General features: G+C 40.3%; 1 protein-coding gene across 2 annotated transcripts in view; it reads left to right on the forward strand.

The window, feature by feature from the left end:
• The first annotated feature begins 266 nt into the window (after window positions 1-266).
• LOC122069985 (RPM1-interacting protein 4-like) overlaps window positions 267-17,605 on the forward strand; it is a 23,379-nt gene continuing 6,040 nt past the window's right edge. Inside the window, exon 1 of one of the 2 annotated variants that reach the window (XM_042634087.1) lies at window positions 267-594. In XM_042634087.1, the coding sequence (XP_042490021.1) occupies window positions 589-594 (6 nt within the window). In that variant the 5' untranslated portion in view covers window positions 267-588. The remainder of the gene's footprint in view (window positions 595-17,605) is intronic. The other variant, XM_042634086.1, reaches the window with a different exon arrangement.

Here is a 17,605-nt window from a genome sequence, read left to right on the forward strand (position 1 = left end):
AAAAACCAAAAAAAAAAAAAAAAAAAAAAAAAAAAAAATTTTTTTAAAAAAAAAAAAACAACCAATAAGATTTTTTGACCGCTTTTTTGACCGAATCCTTAAATTAATCGTCCGAATTATTTCGAATAATTCTCCGTCCGAATAATTCCCGAATCCGAATTTGCTAACTATGGTCTCACTCTCACCCAAAAAAAAAAAAAGTGTACTAGTGTAGTCCGGGGACCAGACTCCAGTCAACACTAAACACCGAAGGCAGAGAGAGAGAGAGAGAGAGAGAGAGAGAGAGAGAGAGAGAGAGAGAGGCAGGACGTAATCAAAGTATACTGCGTACGGTAACACTGACTTGTGAAACAGCGGAGAAAGAGAATTGGGTTCAAAGGTCAAACATAAACATTATCGGTGGTGCCGGTCAATGGCTGTGGTGGGTTCTCTTTCTTTTGTTGGATCTTCCATTTCCAATGAGCTACAAAAGGAAAGATCTTAGATTGTCTGAATCTTTTGCTGCTGGTCGAAGGGAAAAGTGAAATCTTTTGAAGGATTTTGTTAGCTGCCGTTTCTGGGTTTAGTTCTAAGCTTGGTGCAAGTAAAATGGCTGTGAGTTTCACTTTGTTTGATCTTGTTTTGGTTATAATTGAGTATTTGATGTGGGTTTTTTTTTTCTTTTCCTTCTTTTATGTGTATGATGATTGTGGATGTGAACTGGTGAACTGGAATGGTTTGCGTGGATTCTATACTCTTTCTCTTGGGTTCTCTTTAAGCTAAAGAAGCGTTTTTTTTTTTTTTTTTATGGTTTTTCTTGACTACGTGTTTTGGGCTATGTAATCTTTAGAATGGAAAAGAAATAAGAAAGGATTTTGGGGTGTGATCAGGGTGTTATATTTTTATTGGATCTGGGGGATTGGCAGGGAATTGAGATTGGTTGTTGTTCATTCCACAACTTATATGCCTTTTTATCGGGAAGAACAGAGGATATTGGATACTGAGGTGTTGCTTATGGTTTGATAAGGAAAAATTGGATTGTGGGCATTTGGGCATCTGAATTTGGTTTTGTTTTTTCGATTTTTGCTAGTTTTCCATTTTTTCGTGGACCTCTTTTTATTCCTTTTTGGGGTGTTAATTAGAAAAGAAGGATTTGGGTTGTCAGCTTGACTTGGTTATGTTGGTTCTCAGAAACGGTAAGCTCAGCCGGAAAATGTTCAAGTTGTTGGTCTTGTGTTTCTCAGTACCATTTGGGTTTCTAACGTTAAGATCAGTTGGGATTTTGTTGGGGATTAGACTTCCATTTGATGCTGTCCGGATGAGATATTTGTTGAATTATGCTTTTGGCTTGTTATTTTTTTTTGGCTGTTTGATGGGAGGGAGTTCGAATCTTTGTAAGGAAGATTATGTTTGGGCTGGTCTCTTGATTGGGGCATGGAGATGGCATTTTTGTTGATTGATTGAGTCTTTATTTTTATGGAACTGACATTAATAGGATGTTCTCTATATGGTTTCTGCTAGTAAATTCACCTAATTATGACCTACTCTTGAATTTAGCTTTTGCTGATGATCAGAAGTTGAATGTTCCATAACTTTATACATGTTCTCCTTACTTCATTGTTAATTTTCAGTTTGCTTTGGGAGTAAAGCATGTAGATCTCTGAGTGCTTCTTACCAATAGATGAATTCTAATTCTAACCAGTAAAATTGCACATGCTTAGAATTCGAATTAGTAAAAATGCACATGTTCTTACTTTTCTCCCCTCGGATGGAGCTTGATGTAAGTATGGCCAGATGGTCTCTATGCACCTGATTGAACAACTACTCCTGTTGTTTCTGACATAAGAGTAGCTAGATATGCAGATAATTGGTCAGTAGTGCCTTTATGTTTAGATTTGAGTTCTTTGACCTTTCTCAGGAACTAGTAGGCTTGATTTCCAAGCTCTTGGTTGCAAGAGTTTCCAGCAGACGTGCTGATACTGTTTGAATCCTAGTCGCAGGAAGAGACTCCTACTTTTTATCCCTATTTGTCGTGTTAAGATGCAATACACATACTACTTACAGATACGTGCATGGGCTAATGTCTTCAAAATATTTGAAATTTTCTTTAAACAATTATTTGTATGCCCCATATCAGCAGTTGAGGTTTGAGTCCAGATATGAAACCTTCTATTTTGTTACTATTGCATGGACCATTGTCTTCATTTAATATATTTTAACGAAGGAAAATTACAAAAACAATTCCTTCACTGGTTTGAGTACTCAATATGTTATCCCTTTCAAGTGGGACAAACAATTTCTTCATAGAATTTTGTAACTGAAAAAGTCAGTAAACTGGTCTTTCGTTCGAACAACGGAAACACCAAGATTGCCTCAAGCTACTTCCTTGTTCCCAAATATAAACATATTCCAAAAAGTTTGGTTATATAAATATTCAATCTTTGTATGCTTTTTGAAAAACCTTGATCTCACAATGTAGCTGTGACTTATTTTACCTAATAATTGAGGCATGTATGAAGAAGTACTAGCAACCACGAGAGTTCTACAGCTGTGGTGTCAAGTGCACAACATGCTACGTGTAGAAGTTAGATCTCCTCCTAGAATTTCTGCCTTTCAGCAGACTAATTCGAACTCCTCTACCTTTGGAAATCTCCTCTCGGGTCTCCGAAGGTAGGGAAAAGCTTCACTCCATTCAAGCTCGGATTCAATTGGATCTTCTCAGCATTGTCCTGGCTGCAGAAGAGAAAGCTGCTGCCCTTGAGCATTCCCATCTTCTTAGCCAAGAAGAAAGCTTTCTTCGCCAGAAAGCTAGAATCAAATGGCTTGACCTGGGAGACTCTAATTCGGCCTACTTTCATCGCTCTCCCTCAAAGCCAGGGACAATGCCAACACCATCCCTATGCTTTCTTTATGCCTTTGGGATTGATCTTCACTCCCCTGATCTCATCAAGGTTGAAGCAGTCTCTCACTTTCAGAGACTCTTCAGTCCTCCCCTCATCCCCCCCTCCCCTCTCCCCCTTGCTCTCCTCAATAAGTTTGTCGCTGAGAATCTTCTCCCCTTCCTTCAGTCCATCCCCAGTGAGGACGAGATTCTTACTGCCATCCTTTCCCACAAGGCCAATAAAGCCCCTGGCCCTGATGGCTTTAGTATGAGCTTCTTCTCTGACTGTTGGAATACAATCCGTACGGACCTCATCTAGGTGGTGCGTAGTTTCTTCTTCAATCCCAATCAGATCAGTGGGATTAGTCACACCTTCCTTTGTCTCATTCCTAAAAAGGAAAGTCCCATTTCTCTTTACAACATTCTCTACAAATTCATTGCCAAAATCCTTGCAAACAGAATTCAGAAAGTCATTGACTCCCTTGTCAGTCCAAATCAATCTGCCTTCATTGTTGGGAGAAGTATTGTGGACAACATAATCCTTTGTCACGAGATCGTCCGTGGTTTCAACCGTAAGTCTCACCCCCTAGCTGCTTTCCTTAAGATTGATATCCATAAAGCTTTTGACACCATTAGCTAGGATTTTATCTCCAATGTTCTCCTCTAGATGGCTTTCCCAGCCTCTTTTGTTCACTGGATACGCTGTTGTATCTCTTCCCCCCGCTTCTCTGTCTTGGTGAATGGTAGTCCTACAGGATTCTTTCCCTCAGGCCGTGGCATTCGCCAAGGCTTCCCTCTCTTCCCTCTTCTATTCTCCCTCTCCTTAGAAGTTCTGTCCCATTCTATCCAATTAGCCATTGACATCCATCTCATCTCTCCCATTCCCAAATGCAAATCTATTCTCCTTTCTCACTTGGCTTTTGCTGATGACATCATGATCTTCTCTAAGGACGAAAACCTTTCCATCAGCACTATCATGTCCACCCTTCACTCCTTTGAAGGCTTTTCTGGTCTCAAAATTAATCTCCTTAAATCCAATATCTCCCTCTTTGGTATCCCCCTTGACACCAAAGAAAGCCTCTGTGCCCTCTCTGGAATCCCTCTGGGTTCCTTGGATCTCCCCCTCATCTCCTCCAGGCTCTCCTCTCATCATTGTACTCTTCTCGATTAGCTTCGGAAAATTCTTCAACTTTGGAAAGGTAGACTTCTCTCTTTTGCTGGGCGGCTTACCCTGATCAGGCCAGTTATCTAATCCATGTACATATACTGGTTAGGTACCTTCGTCCTCCTGGCCTCGGTGATTAAGACCTATGGAAGTCTTCTCTGTTCCTTTCTTTGGAAAGGTTTTGACACTTCTAGATTCCTTAGACCCCTTAGCTGGAAAAATGTATGCCTTCCCAAATCTGAAGGAGGGTTAGGAATCAGAAGAGTCAAGGATGCTAATCGGGTTGGTGTTCTTAAGATTATTTGGAAAATTGTGTCCAAGCGCAAGAGTATATGGGTGGACTGGATCCATTCCGGCCTGCTCAAATGCAACTCTCTTTGGATGGCTCGATCGATTCATGATGGCACTTGGATCTGGCAAAAAATCTTTGAGTATAAACAGATGGCCCTTATTGGAATGTCTTATGTGATAGGGAATGGGCAGTTTACCTCCCTCTGGAATGATCCCTGGCATCCCTCTGGCATTTTTCCCAGCTGATCACCCACAAAACTATCTACTTTTTTGGTCTCCCCCTAATGCCCTTGCCTCTTCGATTCTTTCTCCCACTGGTTGGTCCCCTCCTCTTGTCCCCCTCCTCTCCATGATCTCTAGTCCGCCCTTCACTCTCTCCCCACAAGTCATCGGGGAAGGGAGGATAAATGCTCCTAGACCCCCTCTTCCACTGGAATATTCTCCTCCGCCTCGACTTGGTCCTTTGTTTGTGATCCTTGCCCCAGGTTTCCCTGGCATAAGGTGGTTTGGTTCAAGGGTCATATTCCTCGTCATAGTTTCGCCTTATGGCGATGTTTGTCCAATTGTCTTCCCACCCAATCCTTCCTTTTACACTGCAACATTCCTGCTAACCCCTCTTGCTGCCTCTGCCCCTCAGGGATCGAGGATATCCCTCACTTCTTCTTCTCTTGCCCCTTCTCCTCCCGTGTCTAGAAGATTGTCCTTTCCCATTGCTAGCCTTTCAGAAGGCCTCCTCTCCCCTTCGACCGTGAATGGATTTGGGTAGACATGACCTTCTTGGGGCCTTCCATTTGTGACTCCATTGGCAAACTGGCTTTTTGTGCTACTATAAACCACCTCTGGATGGAGCGTAACATCCGTAGATGGACCACCAAATCCCGCTCTTTGGACCAGATTTGGAAAGCTATCTACTTCGATGTTACTTCCAAAGCCTTATCCATACTGCACCTTCCTTCCCGCCCTTGCCTTAGATCCCCAAAGAACTCTCACTTCATATTCGCTTGGAATCTTCAGGTCGTTATCATCCATCCTAGCTGTGGCTGCTGGCTCCCCCCCTTATTTTTCTTCCCCTCGTTGTTTCGAGATTGGCTTTGGTTTTGGTTGTATTTGATTGTGCTACTTTGGGCTCCCCCTGGGTAGGCTTTTCCTTGTTGGCTTAAGCCTCCCTTCCCCCCCCCCCCTCCCTTTTCCCCCTGTATATTCTTCTTCTTGGTAATGAATTATTCATTCATCCAAAAAAGAAAAAAAAGGGGGCAAGATTTGTTTGAGGCAAGAGATAGAGTTAGGTTGTAGATTGACCATGATATGGACATCCAACCAAACTTTGCAATATTGTATATGCGAAAAATCGATAACAGTATTGCAATAACCTTTCATTATTGAATACTTGTAAAGAGATAATAATATGAAAATAGTCAGTTTAAGAGACTTCGGGATCTATGATACACCAAGTTGCTCAGTGACTGCTTATTGAGTTGCTCCCCCTACAAGGATTGTATGCTAGAATTCAATGATATGCTTGACTGAAGTGAGTGTAGGGTTATGTATAGCATGCATAACTGGTGAATATGATTGGACTAGGAAAGCTTTATGAACTATAAGATAATGCTTCCCATTTACAATAGAAGAACCAGTTTAGAATTCAGTACTCCATTTGAAGATACTTTATGGAAAAATTAGAAGTATCTGCTTCTTTTCTTGTTTATTTTGTTGCTAAATCACCTAGCGAATTTTTACAAAGGTGGAAGAAGGTGGGTGTAGGATGTTTATGGCAGGAACCCTAGGGCAAGTGTCTGTGATGCAGGTACTATCTTCTTTATTGAGCAAACTATGAGTGCTGAGAAACTTGAGGTGTAGCTTGGCATGTTTTGACATTGTAAAGAGGCTGAAGACTTTCCAAAAAGGAAGATGTTTGCCATTGGGAAAGTTAGGGCTTGGAAGTAAGGGTGTTAAACGGTTCGGTTGAGAGTAGATTAGATAGAAACTATTACCGAAACATTTATAAAATATTTCAGATAGTGAAATTGAAAATAAACGGTTTCGGTTTAAATGGTTTCTTTGTTTTTTTATTTTATTTATATTTTTTTAAACCGAATATTATCTGGGACCTGAGGAAGCCCCTAAAATTTTATTAAATGAGAGAAACAAAATAATGAAGAAACAAAGGGGGGGACATAGCCTGCCTTATCTCAACCCATGAGATACAAATAACTCTGACACTCGCAAAACCCAAAAGGAAAACCTGCAAAAGAGGGAAGATTACATTCTAATGATTGGTAATCTCGCTTTATCTTCCCGAATGATGTAACTAATATTAGATGGGATAGCATTATCACAATGGAAAACCGAATTTATAGTAGATTCACATGCAAAGTTGGCTAACCAATTCGTTGCGCAATTGCTTTCTCAAAATGAAAAGGAGATATGAGCTCTTAGGGAATCCAGAGGTTGATTACTTCCTGAAACCAATACCAACAGCTCCACAAGGTACATGGTCTTTGAGAGATAAGTCTCACAATAAGGGAGGAGTTAGAATTAATATAAAAATCAGAGAGACCCAAATCCTTACACAATACCAAGTCATCTCTGAGGGCTCTCATCTCCACCACTAAATTTGTACACACCCCATAATACTTGGAAAAGGCTGCCAGAACATTCCCATTGTTTCTAATAATGTCTCTCCCACCACTAATACCCAGATTCCCCTTGCTTGCACCATCCACATTCAGTTTAACAGAATAAAAGGGAGGGCGCCAATAAATAGGAATTGGAGCTTTAACCCTACTAATTGGTGGGTTTAACTTAAAGACTTGCCTGCAAGATAAGATTATCTCTTAAAGAGAGGGATTTAGAAAAATTAGTTGGGTAAATGATTTCATGAATCCAATCCTTGATCCTCTCAATTATGGTAGTTTCAGCGCGAGAGCCTTCACTGTGTCTTCTGTTATTTCTTTCCCGCCATAACTTCCAAACAATAAATGATGGTAATAGACCAGTTATGTATTCACAAATACCTTTGACACTGGCAAGGGATTGCCAATAAAGAATTCTAATATTGAGATCCTGAGTTGGAATAATATCAATGTCCATTGTTCTGCTAAAGAAATCCCAAACCTTAGAGGCAGTTGTACGCACCAATAAAGTGTGGGTTGCTATTTCCCTCCAAAGATCTTTGCAACAAAAGCATTTGGAAGGCAATGGAATACCAATAATCATCAAAGCATCATCTGTTAGAATTTTGCATTAAAGATTTTCCAAAAAAAGAAACCCACTTTTGGAGGGATCGATTTATTCCATAACCATTTAGAGTAAGGAACCAGAGGGTAGTGAGATCAGATTTTATTCCATGCCAACTTGGTTGAGAAAAAGCATTCCTCGTCGGAGTCCACACCAATCTATCAACTTTGTTTGATAAGATATCACGAACCTCTGGAAAATCAATAATATTTAGCGCATCTTGGTCCCAAACACCATCATAATTGAGCACATCTTTTACCTGAGTTTCAAGATTCACATTTACGATCCCATCAACATAGTCGATTGGGAAGCCACTACTAGACCAATTATTAAGCCCAAAATTCACCTCGCCAGAACCAATTAGCCATTTAGATTGTGATAAAATAAACTCTTTGAGATCCAAAGCCCTCCACCAAGTTTTAGAACCCACTAGTTTACTTTCTGCTAAAATAATATGGTTACCCTTTAGCGATTTAGCCTTAAAGAAGACACTCTAAATAGAATTTTCTGAAATAATACGCCACAGACATTTCAATCGCATAGATGTACTAATATCCTTTAATAAACGAATTTGAAGTCCTCCTTCACCTAAAGGTCCACAAATCATATGCCAACCCACCCAGTGATGGTGCTTTCTAAATTCAGAAGAACCCCATAAAAATATGTACAAATACTATAAAAGCTTTGCATAACCGATTTTGGGACATCCAAACTTGCAAGGATGTGAATTGGCATGGAGGAAATCACATGCTTGAGAAGAACTAGCCTACTGCCTGAGGAGAACAATTTTCTTTTCCCAACCTGCCACCTTGTGTCTAATTTTAGCAAGTATATCATCAAAAAAACAAACTTTTAGTCTACCCGTGTAGAGAGGCGCTCCCAAGTATGTTATAGGAAGAATTTCCTCACAAACCCTATAATTTCGCCTACAATTCTTATACGGGTTTCTGAAGCTTTGGAACTAATAATATAACAAACTTTTATGTCTATTCACTAGGTGGCCAAAGACATTTTCATACATAATGAATCCCATGATCTGCTTCAAAGAAGACTTCAATCCTCTTGTAAATATAATAGTATCATCGGCAAATAGGCTGTATGAGATGCCCGGGCATCCTTTAGGAAGATGATAATATGTTGTATGACCCTCTGCAAATAAATTTTTAATCCCTCTACTAAGAACTTCTGCAAGAATGAATAAAGTGGGAGACATTGGATCACCCTGACGGAGACCTTTGGTAGATTTAAAATAACCGTTTGGCCCACCTTCCATAACCACTCAGAACCAACAGTTTTCTATAGTTTTCTTAATCAACCCAATTCATGTTCTTGAGAACCCGAATTTTTTTAGAACTTCATAAATAAAATCCCATTCCATGCGGTCATATGCCTTGGCCATATTTAATTTCAAAACCACATTGCTCCCTCTAGATTTTCTGTTTAGATCCTGCACAACCTCTTGAATCAAAGCTATATCATCATAGATACGTCTTCCTTCGAAAAACGCACCCTGTTCCTCATAGATTAATTGGGGGAGAATGGTGGCCAATCTTGTAGATATAATTTTAACAATAATTTTATAGGAAGGATTAGAAAGACTAATAGGTCTGAAGTCTGACATTACCTCAAGGTTGTCTTTCTTAGGAATGAGAATAAGATGAGACGAGGTATAGCTTCTAGGAAAAAAAACCTCCCGAGAAGAAATCGTTGATTGCCGCCCACATATCATAGCTAATGACATCCCAACAAGAAGTAAAGAAGTGCCTCGAAAAACCATATGACCTTGATGCGCTATCTTTAGATAGAGAGAAGACAACTTTTTTAATCTCTTCTATAGTTGGAGCCTGAAGGAGATACTCATTGTCCCCTGTAGAGACCAACGTGGGAATAGACTCGAGCAAATCGCCATCAAGGATACGAGGTTGAGATGAGAAAGTATCAGAGAAGTAGCGTATTGCCTTGGCATGCACCCCATCTGCACCAAGAATCCAATCCCTTCATCATTTTTAATTTTTTCAATTCCTGTCTTTTTCTTTTTAGCATTAACCATGGCATGAAAGAACTTGGTATTCCTTTCCCCCTCCTGAAGCCATTTCATTTTTGATTTTTGCCTCCAAAAAATTTCCTCTTGAAGCAGAGTACACTAGAGGTGATTGCGGGCACTTTGAAGAACAAGTTTCGTGGCATCTGAATGATTTAAATCATAGTCTACCTCAGCTCGTCTAGCATCATCCTCGGCATTTCTAACATTTTGATGAATATTTCCAAACGCATCTTAATTCCAAACCTTGAGCTTTCGAGGGTCCAAGGCTTACCTGTTGTCACCAGAGCCGGAGATGGAGATTGAGACCAACAAATGGTTTTCGCATCACGGGTTCCCCCCTTTGAAGGTCCCTTCCTTTGAATCATTCCCCCCTTCTCTCTAGTTTCCTGAATTGGGGTTTACTCTCCCTTTTCTTGCATAGCCCACTAAGTCATTGATTGTTGCTCTGTAACTAACATAGGAGAAAAGACAGAAGCAAAGAGGAACTCTCTACCCTTCCCCTGACCCCACTCCCCGCCCCTCTGCAGCTCACCTCCTGCCCACCTCCTCTAGATCTCCTTGAGCATTGCATTGCGTTAGCAAAGAAGAAGACTAGAAGTGTCTCGCCAACAGTTTGTTACTTTTTATTCGTACCATTATATTATATGTTATAGACTTATAGCCATGTAATGGAATTTTAACTTTTTATTCAAACGGTGTTGAAATGATTTAACATTGAATTATTTTGTGTTTTTGGATTTCTTATTATATTATTGTATTCTTTTTATTACTATATTAATTATATGGAATATGATTCTCGAAGACTCTAGATACATAGTCATCCGTCATTTATATAATTCGGTTTAAACTGTTTGAAACCATTAGTTTAGATGGCTGAACCAAACCATGTAAATAAATGGTTTCATTATTTAAACCAAAACTAAACCATTTAATAAACGGTTTGTGTTTTCGATTTAAACTGTTTGGTTTGGTTCGGTTTTGGTAAACAGTTTCGGTTTGGTTTTGACACCCTTACTTGGGAACACCAGCCAAAGGTTGGAGTTTTGATGCTAGGAATCTCCCTTACCACTTTCTTTGTTATTCTGGTTGAAACAAATTATAATTGGGTGCTTCATAGTGATAAAAATAATAGAATCATAGTCAAGGCATCGCCTTGGACACTTTGGTCCTTGCATCTATGCCCCTTCTAATGCGTTGAGTCGCCTAGATGCCGTGACAACTATGAATAAAAGAAAAAGAAAAAAGAAAAAGAGAAACTAGTGGTGTGGTAGAAGAGACATTAATCTACAGGGTTAAACTTCACCATGTTCTGATCATTTAGTGTTTGAGAATTGTTACAACCCCTTTTTCCCAAAAACTCAAGCTGTAAGGGCCACAACGATGTGTATCGATACACAACAACATGAACCTTGTTTTACATGCATTTTGATCTTTTGAGTGATTCTTCTGGGAAGCACTTCTTTTGAGTCTTAAAAAAAAAGCGTGTACCCAGTGCATGAGGCTTCCGCTATTACAGGATTTGGGGAGGGGCATATATACGTAGCCTTACCCTCGCTTTGCGAAGAGGCTGTTTCCTGACTTGAACTCGTGCCCACCAGGTTTCAATAGAGGAACCTTCTTTTGAGTCTTCAAATAGATGTTTCCTCTCCCTCTCCCTCTCCCTCTCCCTCGCCAATGCCTCTCTTGGTTTTCTCCTTTTAGGGATTTTTTTCTCCTTTCTTTTGGTTCATTTAGGGTTTCACCCTCGATGGTGAGTTTCTTCCCACCGGGGGTCTTCTCTGCGGTATAAACCCTAACTCTTTGCCTAGATCCTTATGACAGACTAGATCTGGTAATTTGAAGACCTAGATTCTTATGCAGGACTAGATTTAGAAGATTGAAGACCTAGATCCTTATGCAAGCCTAGATATGGGCGATTGAAGATGCTTGTGATTGTTCTTGGGATCAACTCTATGGTGTCTGAAGATTCAGGCACATCAGTTCTCTTGAATGGGGGGAGTTGTGGCTCTAATGGAGATTACCCTTCTTTCCCTACTAGCTCCATCAGATTGGATGGGAGCAATTACTTGATGTGGTCTTGATCCTGTTACTTGTCTATTGCTGGATGTGGTTATGTCAGCTACCTTACAGGTACCATTGCTGTCCCTGCTACTGTTTGTGCCCTCCAGGACAAATGGGATGCTGCCAACTTTCTTGGTAGTGTTATATCTCATCAATTTTATGACCCCATCAATTGCTAGGGGCTACTAATTTCTTGATACTGCTGCCCTTATCTGGAAAGATATAACCTATTCCCAGCTGAGAACTAATGTTCAGTGCTTTGAGTTGATGAAGAAGCTTTATAGGGGTGCTTAGAAAAAGCTCATTGTGTCTGAATATTATTTAGAACTGTGTGGTATATGGCATGAAATTGATTATTATGAGACATATTAGCCTACTTGTGATACTGACGTCGTGGGTTTTAAGAAGTGTGCGGAGATGTTGTAGGTCTATGATTTCCTGGCAGGCTTGAACGTGGAATCTGATGAGATCTAGGCTAATGTACTTAATTGGGATCCTGTTACCCTTGAGCAAGCCTACTCTCTGATTCAGGCCGAAGACAGTCATGAAATTGAAAATGCTCCAGCTTGTCCTCTAGGATTGCTCAGCCCTACACTCTGTATGGGTTTCCTTGGTTAACTTGTTGGTAATGTTGCACGGAACAATACTCCTTCATCCACTGACAAGCTGGTTGTTAAGTGTGCTATTGTGGTAAGGAGAGACACACTAGGGAGACCTATTGGAAGCTCCATGGGAGTCCTACCAATACTCGTGGGCGTAATCAGGGTTGTGGAAAGTCATCCCAGTCTCAAGAAAATTAGTTTGAGGTAGCACAAAACATTGATTTATCAATAGTTACTGGATCCTCCTTCTCCAACGACAAGATGGCAATGCTTTGTCGAATGATAACCCAATTAGGATCCTCATCTACTGCTGTTGTGCTCCTTTGCCTCCCATTCTGCCCAGTCAGGTACAACCTTTGGTGGTCATTGTGCATTTGTTGTCTTCTAGAATTGGATAATTGACTCTAGGGATATTGATCATATGATCGGCTTGCCCATTCTTTTTCTACATGCTATCCATCCTCAGGTAAAACCAAGGTCAAGGTACTGATGGTTCTCTATCTCTATGTTGGGATGGGTTCCATCAAGTGCTCACCCTCATTGCCTCTTTCCTCTGTTTTATATGTTCCTCAGTTTTCTACTATTTTTTATAAATTGGTAGTATTACTAAAAATCTGATCTGTCAGGTCACCTTCTTTCCCATTCACTGTCTGTTTCAGAATTTCGTGATAGGGCCAACGATTGGTAGTGGTAGAATGAGTGTTGGTCTCTATTAGCTGGACAATGGATCTATGCAGGCTCATCATATAGCTTCAGAGTTAGCCTTATCAGAGCTCCGCAATTGCCACTGTCATTTAGCACACCCCCCATGGGGAACATTATCTAGATTATTTCCTACTTTAGTTAAACAATGTAGTCAGAACCATTTTATTTGTGATGCATGTGTGTTTTCAAGACAAACTCGGAATGTTTACCATGTTTCTGATCATAGAAGCAAAATTTTTGTTTTCCTTAATTTACTTTGATGTTTGGGGCCTTGCCTATTGTGTATCTACATCTGATTATAGATGATTTGTTACATTTATAGATTTCCATAATTGTCTCACCTGGGTCTACTTATTGCATCACAAGAGTGATGTATTTAAATGTTTCAAGGAATTCCACTGCATGTTTCGAACTCAATATGATGCTAAAATCAAGACCTTGAGGACTGACAATGGTTTTGAATTCATGGAGGGTTCCTTTCAGTCCTACCTTGTGGACCATGGGATCATCCATCAGACCAATTGTATAGTAACACCAAAACATAATGGGGTAAGAATAGACACTTGTTGGAGGTTGCCCGCTCCCTTATGTTTGAGATTCATTATCCTGCCCCATATTGGAGTGAGGCAGTATTGCCGCCTATCTTTTCAATCGAATGCCTTCACGTATACTGGGATTTTGGTGTCCTGTGGAATATCTTTTTGGTTCACGGATCTTTGTTGTATCTCCTAAGGTATTTGTTTGGTGTGTTTTATTCGGATCATCATGTTCATAGCAAGCTTGACCCTAGGGGTCTCAGGTGCATTTTTAGGGTATTCTCCCACTTAGAAGGGCCTACAGGTGTTATCACCCCCCTTCCAGGCGTTTCGTTGTTTCCATGGATGTGGTGTTCCGTGAGATTGAGGCCTACTACTCACCCCTTTAAGGGGTGAATTCTAGTAGTGAAGAGGTTCCTTTGATTCCTCTTTTGATGGTCCTTCACTCCTTCCTATAGATGAGGGAGGAAAGGACACTGGTTGATTGTGATTCAAAAGGTTCTGGTATATAAGGGAGAAAAGGACATTGGTGTAATTGGGACTCAAGAGAATTCCATACAGGGGGAGCCTTGATTGGTTCAATAGAAGTTATAGGATCTTGTTCGGGAGTTAATGGTGTTTTCTCACAAGAAAGGGAGAACTGACACTACCACTCACACTTCTACTACCCCACAGCTGCCCTCTGATCCTAAGTCTACTCTTCCAACTTTTCCTTTTCCCTTTATTTTTGACCAATCCCTTGATGTTCCTATTGCCCATAGAAAAGGAAGTAGGACTTGTACTCAGCATCCTATCTCTAATGTTGTGTCTTATAAAACTCTATCTCCCTCCTATCGTGTTTTTTTGTCTTCCGTGCCTTCTGCTTCTATTCCTCAGACCTAGAAGGAGGTAATTGCAAGACTGGTTGCTAAAGGTTTCACTCTTACTACTACCAAAAGACTTTTAACCCTGTTGCTAAAATGAACACATACAGAGTTATCTCTTGTGCAGTGAACCTCGGTTGGGAGTTACAGTAGCCAGATGCCAAGAATTCCTTCCTTCATTGTGAGTTGACAGGGAAAGTGTATATGGATGTCCCACCAGGCTACTCTAGTCCGGAAACCCAAGGGAAGGTGTGCAGACTGAAAGGGCACTGTATGAACTGAAGTAATCTCCCATGCATGGTTTGGTCGGTTCTACAAGGCTATGGTAGTAGTTGGCTTAACAGATTAATGCTGACCACACTCTATCCATTAAAAGGGTGGGTGATCAGGTTACTCTCTTTATTGTTTACGTGGACGACATCATTGTTATTGGGAATGATACAATTGAGATCTCTAAGCTTAAGATCTCTTTTGGTAAGGAGTTTGAAATTAAGGAACGTGGGAAGCTAAAGTACTTTCTTGGGATTGAGGTGGCATGATTTACCAAGGGTGTTGTTCTTTCTCAACGAAAATATACCTTGGACCTCATCTCTGAGACTGACATGGTAGGGTGTAATTCTTTAGATACATCTATTGAGGCAAATTCCCGTCTCAAAAGCAAGGAAGGTGAACCGATTGACAAAGGTCAATATTTGAGGTTGGCTGGAAGACTCATTTATATGTCTCATACTTGACCAAAAATAGCTCATGCAGTTAACTTTGCGAGTTAGTATATGCAATACCCTTACTCCTCTCATAGGAAGCTGTGTTGCTTATTCTTCGTTACTTGAAGACAACTCAAGGGAATGACGTCTTATTCTTCGCTTTAGATCACATGAGAGTCGAGGCTTATATTGATGACGATTGGGTAGGTTCTCCAGATGATCATCATTCCATTACGGGGGTACTGTACATTTATTGGTGGTAACCTGGATACATGACGCATTAAAAAGCATACAGTTGTGGCCAGGGCTAGTGCAGAAGCTGAGTTTTGAGCCATGGCGCATGGTATTTGTGAGTTGCTTTAGCTTCGAAGTCTTCTTCAAGACCTAGGTATGTCTATTCAGTTGCCGATGTTGTTATATGTGACAATAAGTTAACCATCAGCATTGCACATAATCCAGCTCAACATGATCGTACTAAAGATGATGAAATTAATAGGCATTTTATCAAGGAGAAGCTAGAGCAAGGACTCATATGCCATCCCTTTTATGAGATGTGAAGATCAGTTAGTAGATATTCTTACAGAGGGGCTTAGTAGTAAAGTTTTTCATTTTATTTTGTGCAAGTTAGGCATGTGTGATATCCATGCACCAACTTGATGGGGAGTGTTGTAGTGTGGGTCTTGAGGGTAGCTTCGTCCTTATTGGTTCTTATTTGTTATTGGGGGCATTATGGTCCCTCTGTCTTGTAAAACCCTAATCTAACTATTATAAATAGAGGAGGCTTGCTGTCAATTAGACAGAAGTCATTATTTTCCCCAAATCAACACCTAGCAATAGGAAACAAAACAGCAGAGTAAGTCCCTACTTTTAGCAGTAACAAAATGGCCTCTAAAACTTGGAAAGCATAGTAAGCCAAACGTTAACTCAAGATATCAGTAATAACCAACTTCGACCAACTCTGATGGGGCTATTAGTCCAGTTGAAGGTAGAAATTGGTTAAAGATGGTTATTATTGTGGATCATGAGATATGACAACAACAACAACCATAATCTTATCCTAACTAAATTGGGTCGGCTACATGGATCCAATATGATTTATTGAAAAATAAATACAAAAAGGTAAGGCAACAAGGAAGTAGAAGACGGTAAGAAAAGATAAAATTTAGCAGTAAAAGTAGAACAACTCCCTAAGAACAACCCCTACAAGGGATCGGCATCTATAGGCCTCCGTTGGACATGATCGACCACCTCAACCAGTTCTCGCAGAGCTTGTCCTGGATCGGAGTGATCCCCACTTTATTTTTAATACAATCATTCCTTGTTCTCTCTCTCCTGGTCTTGCCACACATCTCGCGTAACATCCTCATCTCTGTTACCCCCAGTTTATACACTCTTCCTGTAGAATTTCCCTTGAGTTTAACTGGCATACGTTTGTTACAAAGCACTCCCGATGCATTTCTCCACTTCATTCATTCCACTTTAATTATGTGGGAGACATCATCTTCTATATCCCCTTCTTTGCTAATGATTGACCCTAAGTATTTTAAATAGTCTCTCTGTGGTAGTTCCCGAACATCTAGATTTACAACCTCATCGCATTCACCCTTCCTAGCCTGACTGAAGGGACACATCATATACTCTGTCTTTGTTCTGCTTGTCATAAAACCCCTTGATAAGCTTGATCTCCAAAGCTCCAATTTAGTATTTATCCTTTCTACGGTCTCATTTATGAGTACAAAATCATCAACGAATAACATACACCATGGTACTTGATCTTGAATGTGTTTTGTTAACTCATACTTAGGGCTTAGGAAAGATCCTTGATGTAATCCAATTGTAATTGAGAATTCACTACTGTGGCGTTTTGACACTCGTTACCACTCCCTCGTACATGTCCTTAATTATATCCACCAAGATATGGGAGCCCCTTCTCTTCTATGGGACATGCCAAATTACCTCTTTCGGTACTCTGTCACTGGCTTTCTCAAGGTCAATAAAGACCATATGGAGGTCCTTTTTGTGATCTCTGTACACTTCCATAAGCCTCCTTAAGAGGTAGATAGCTTCTTCCGTGGATCTCCTTGGCATAAACCAAATTGATTCTCTGATATTTCAGTTTCTGCCCTTTCGTGTGTTTCAATGACCTTTTCCCAAAGTTTCATACTATGCACCATTAGTTTTATGCCTCTTTAGTTATTGCAGTCCTGGATATCACCTTTGTTCTTATAAATCAGGACAACAATACTTCTCCTGCCATCTGGTATTTTTTTAGTAATCAAAACCTTGTTAAGCAATTTAGTTAGCCAAGAAATCCCATGAGATCCTAGGCACTTCCACACTTCAATTGGGATCTCATCTGGTCTAGATGTTTTACCTACCTTCATTTTCGTAGGGCTTCTTTAACTTTCATTTCACCAACCTGTAGAAGTTGTCCTTGAGGTGGGTTGGTTTGATGTCCATTCACTCCCACATGCAGTTCCATCTTATCATTCAAGGTTTCTCCATTTAGCAATTTACAGAAATTGTCCCCCCCCCCC

This window comes from Macadamia integrifolia, unplaced genomic scaffold (genome assembly GCF_013358625.1).
Source record: "Macadamia integrifolia cultivar HAES 741 unplaced genomic scaffold, SCU_Mint_v3 scaffold798, whole genome shotgun sequence".
NCBI lineage: Eukaryota > Viridiplantae > Streptophyta > Magnoliopsida > Proteales > Proteaceae > Macadamia > Macadamia integrifolia.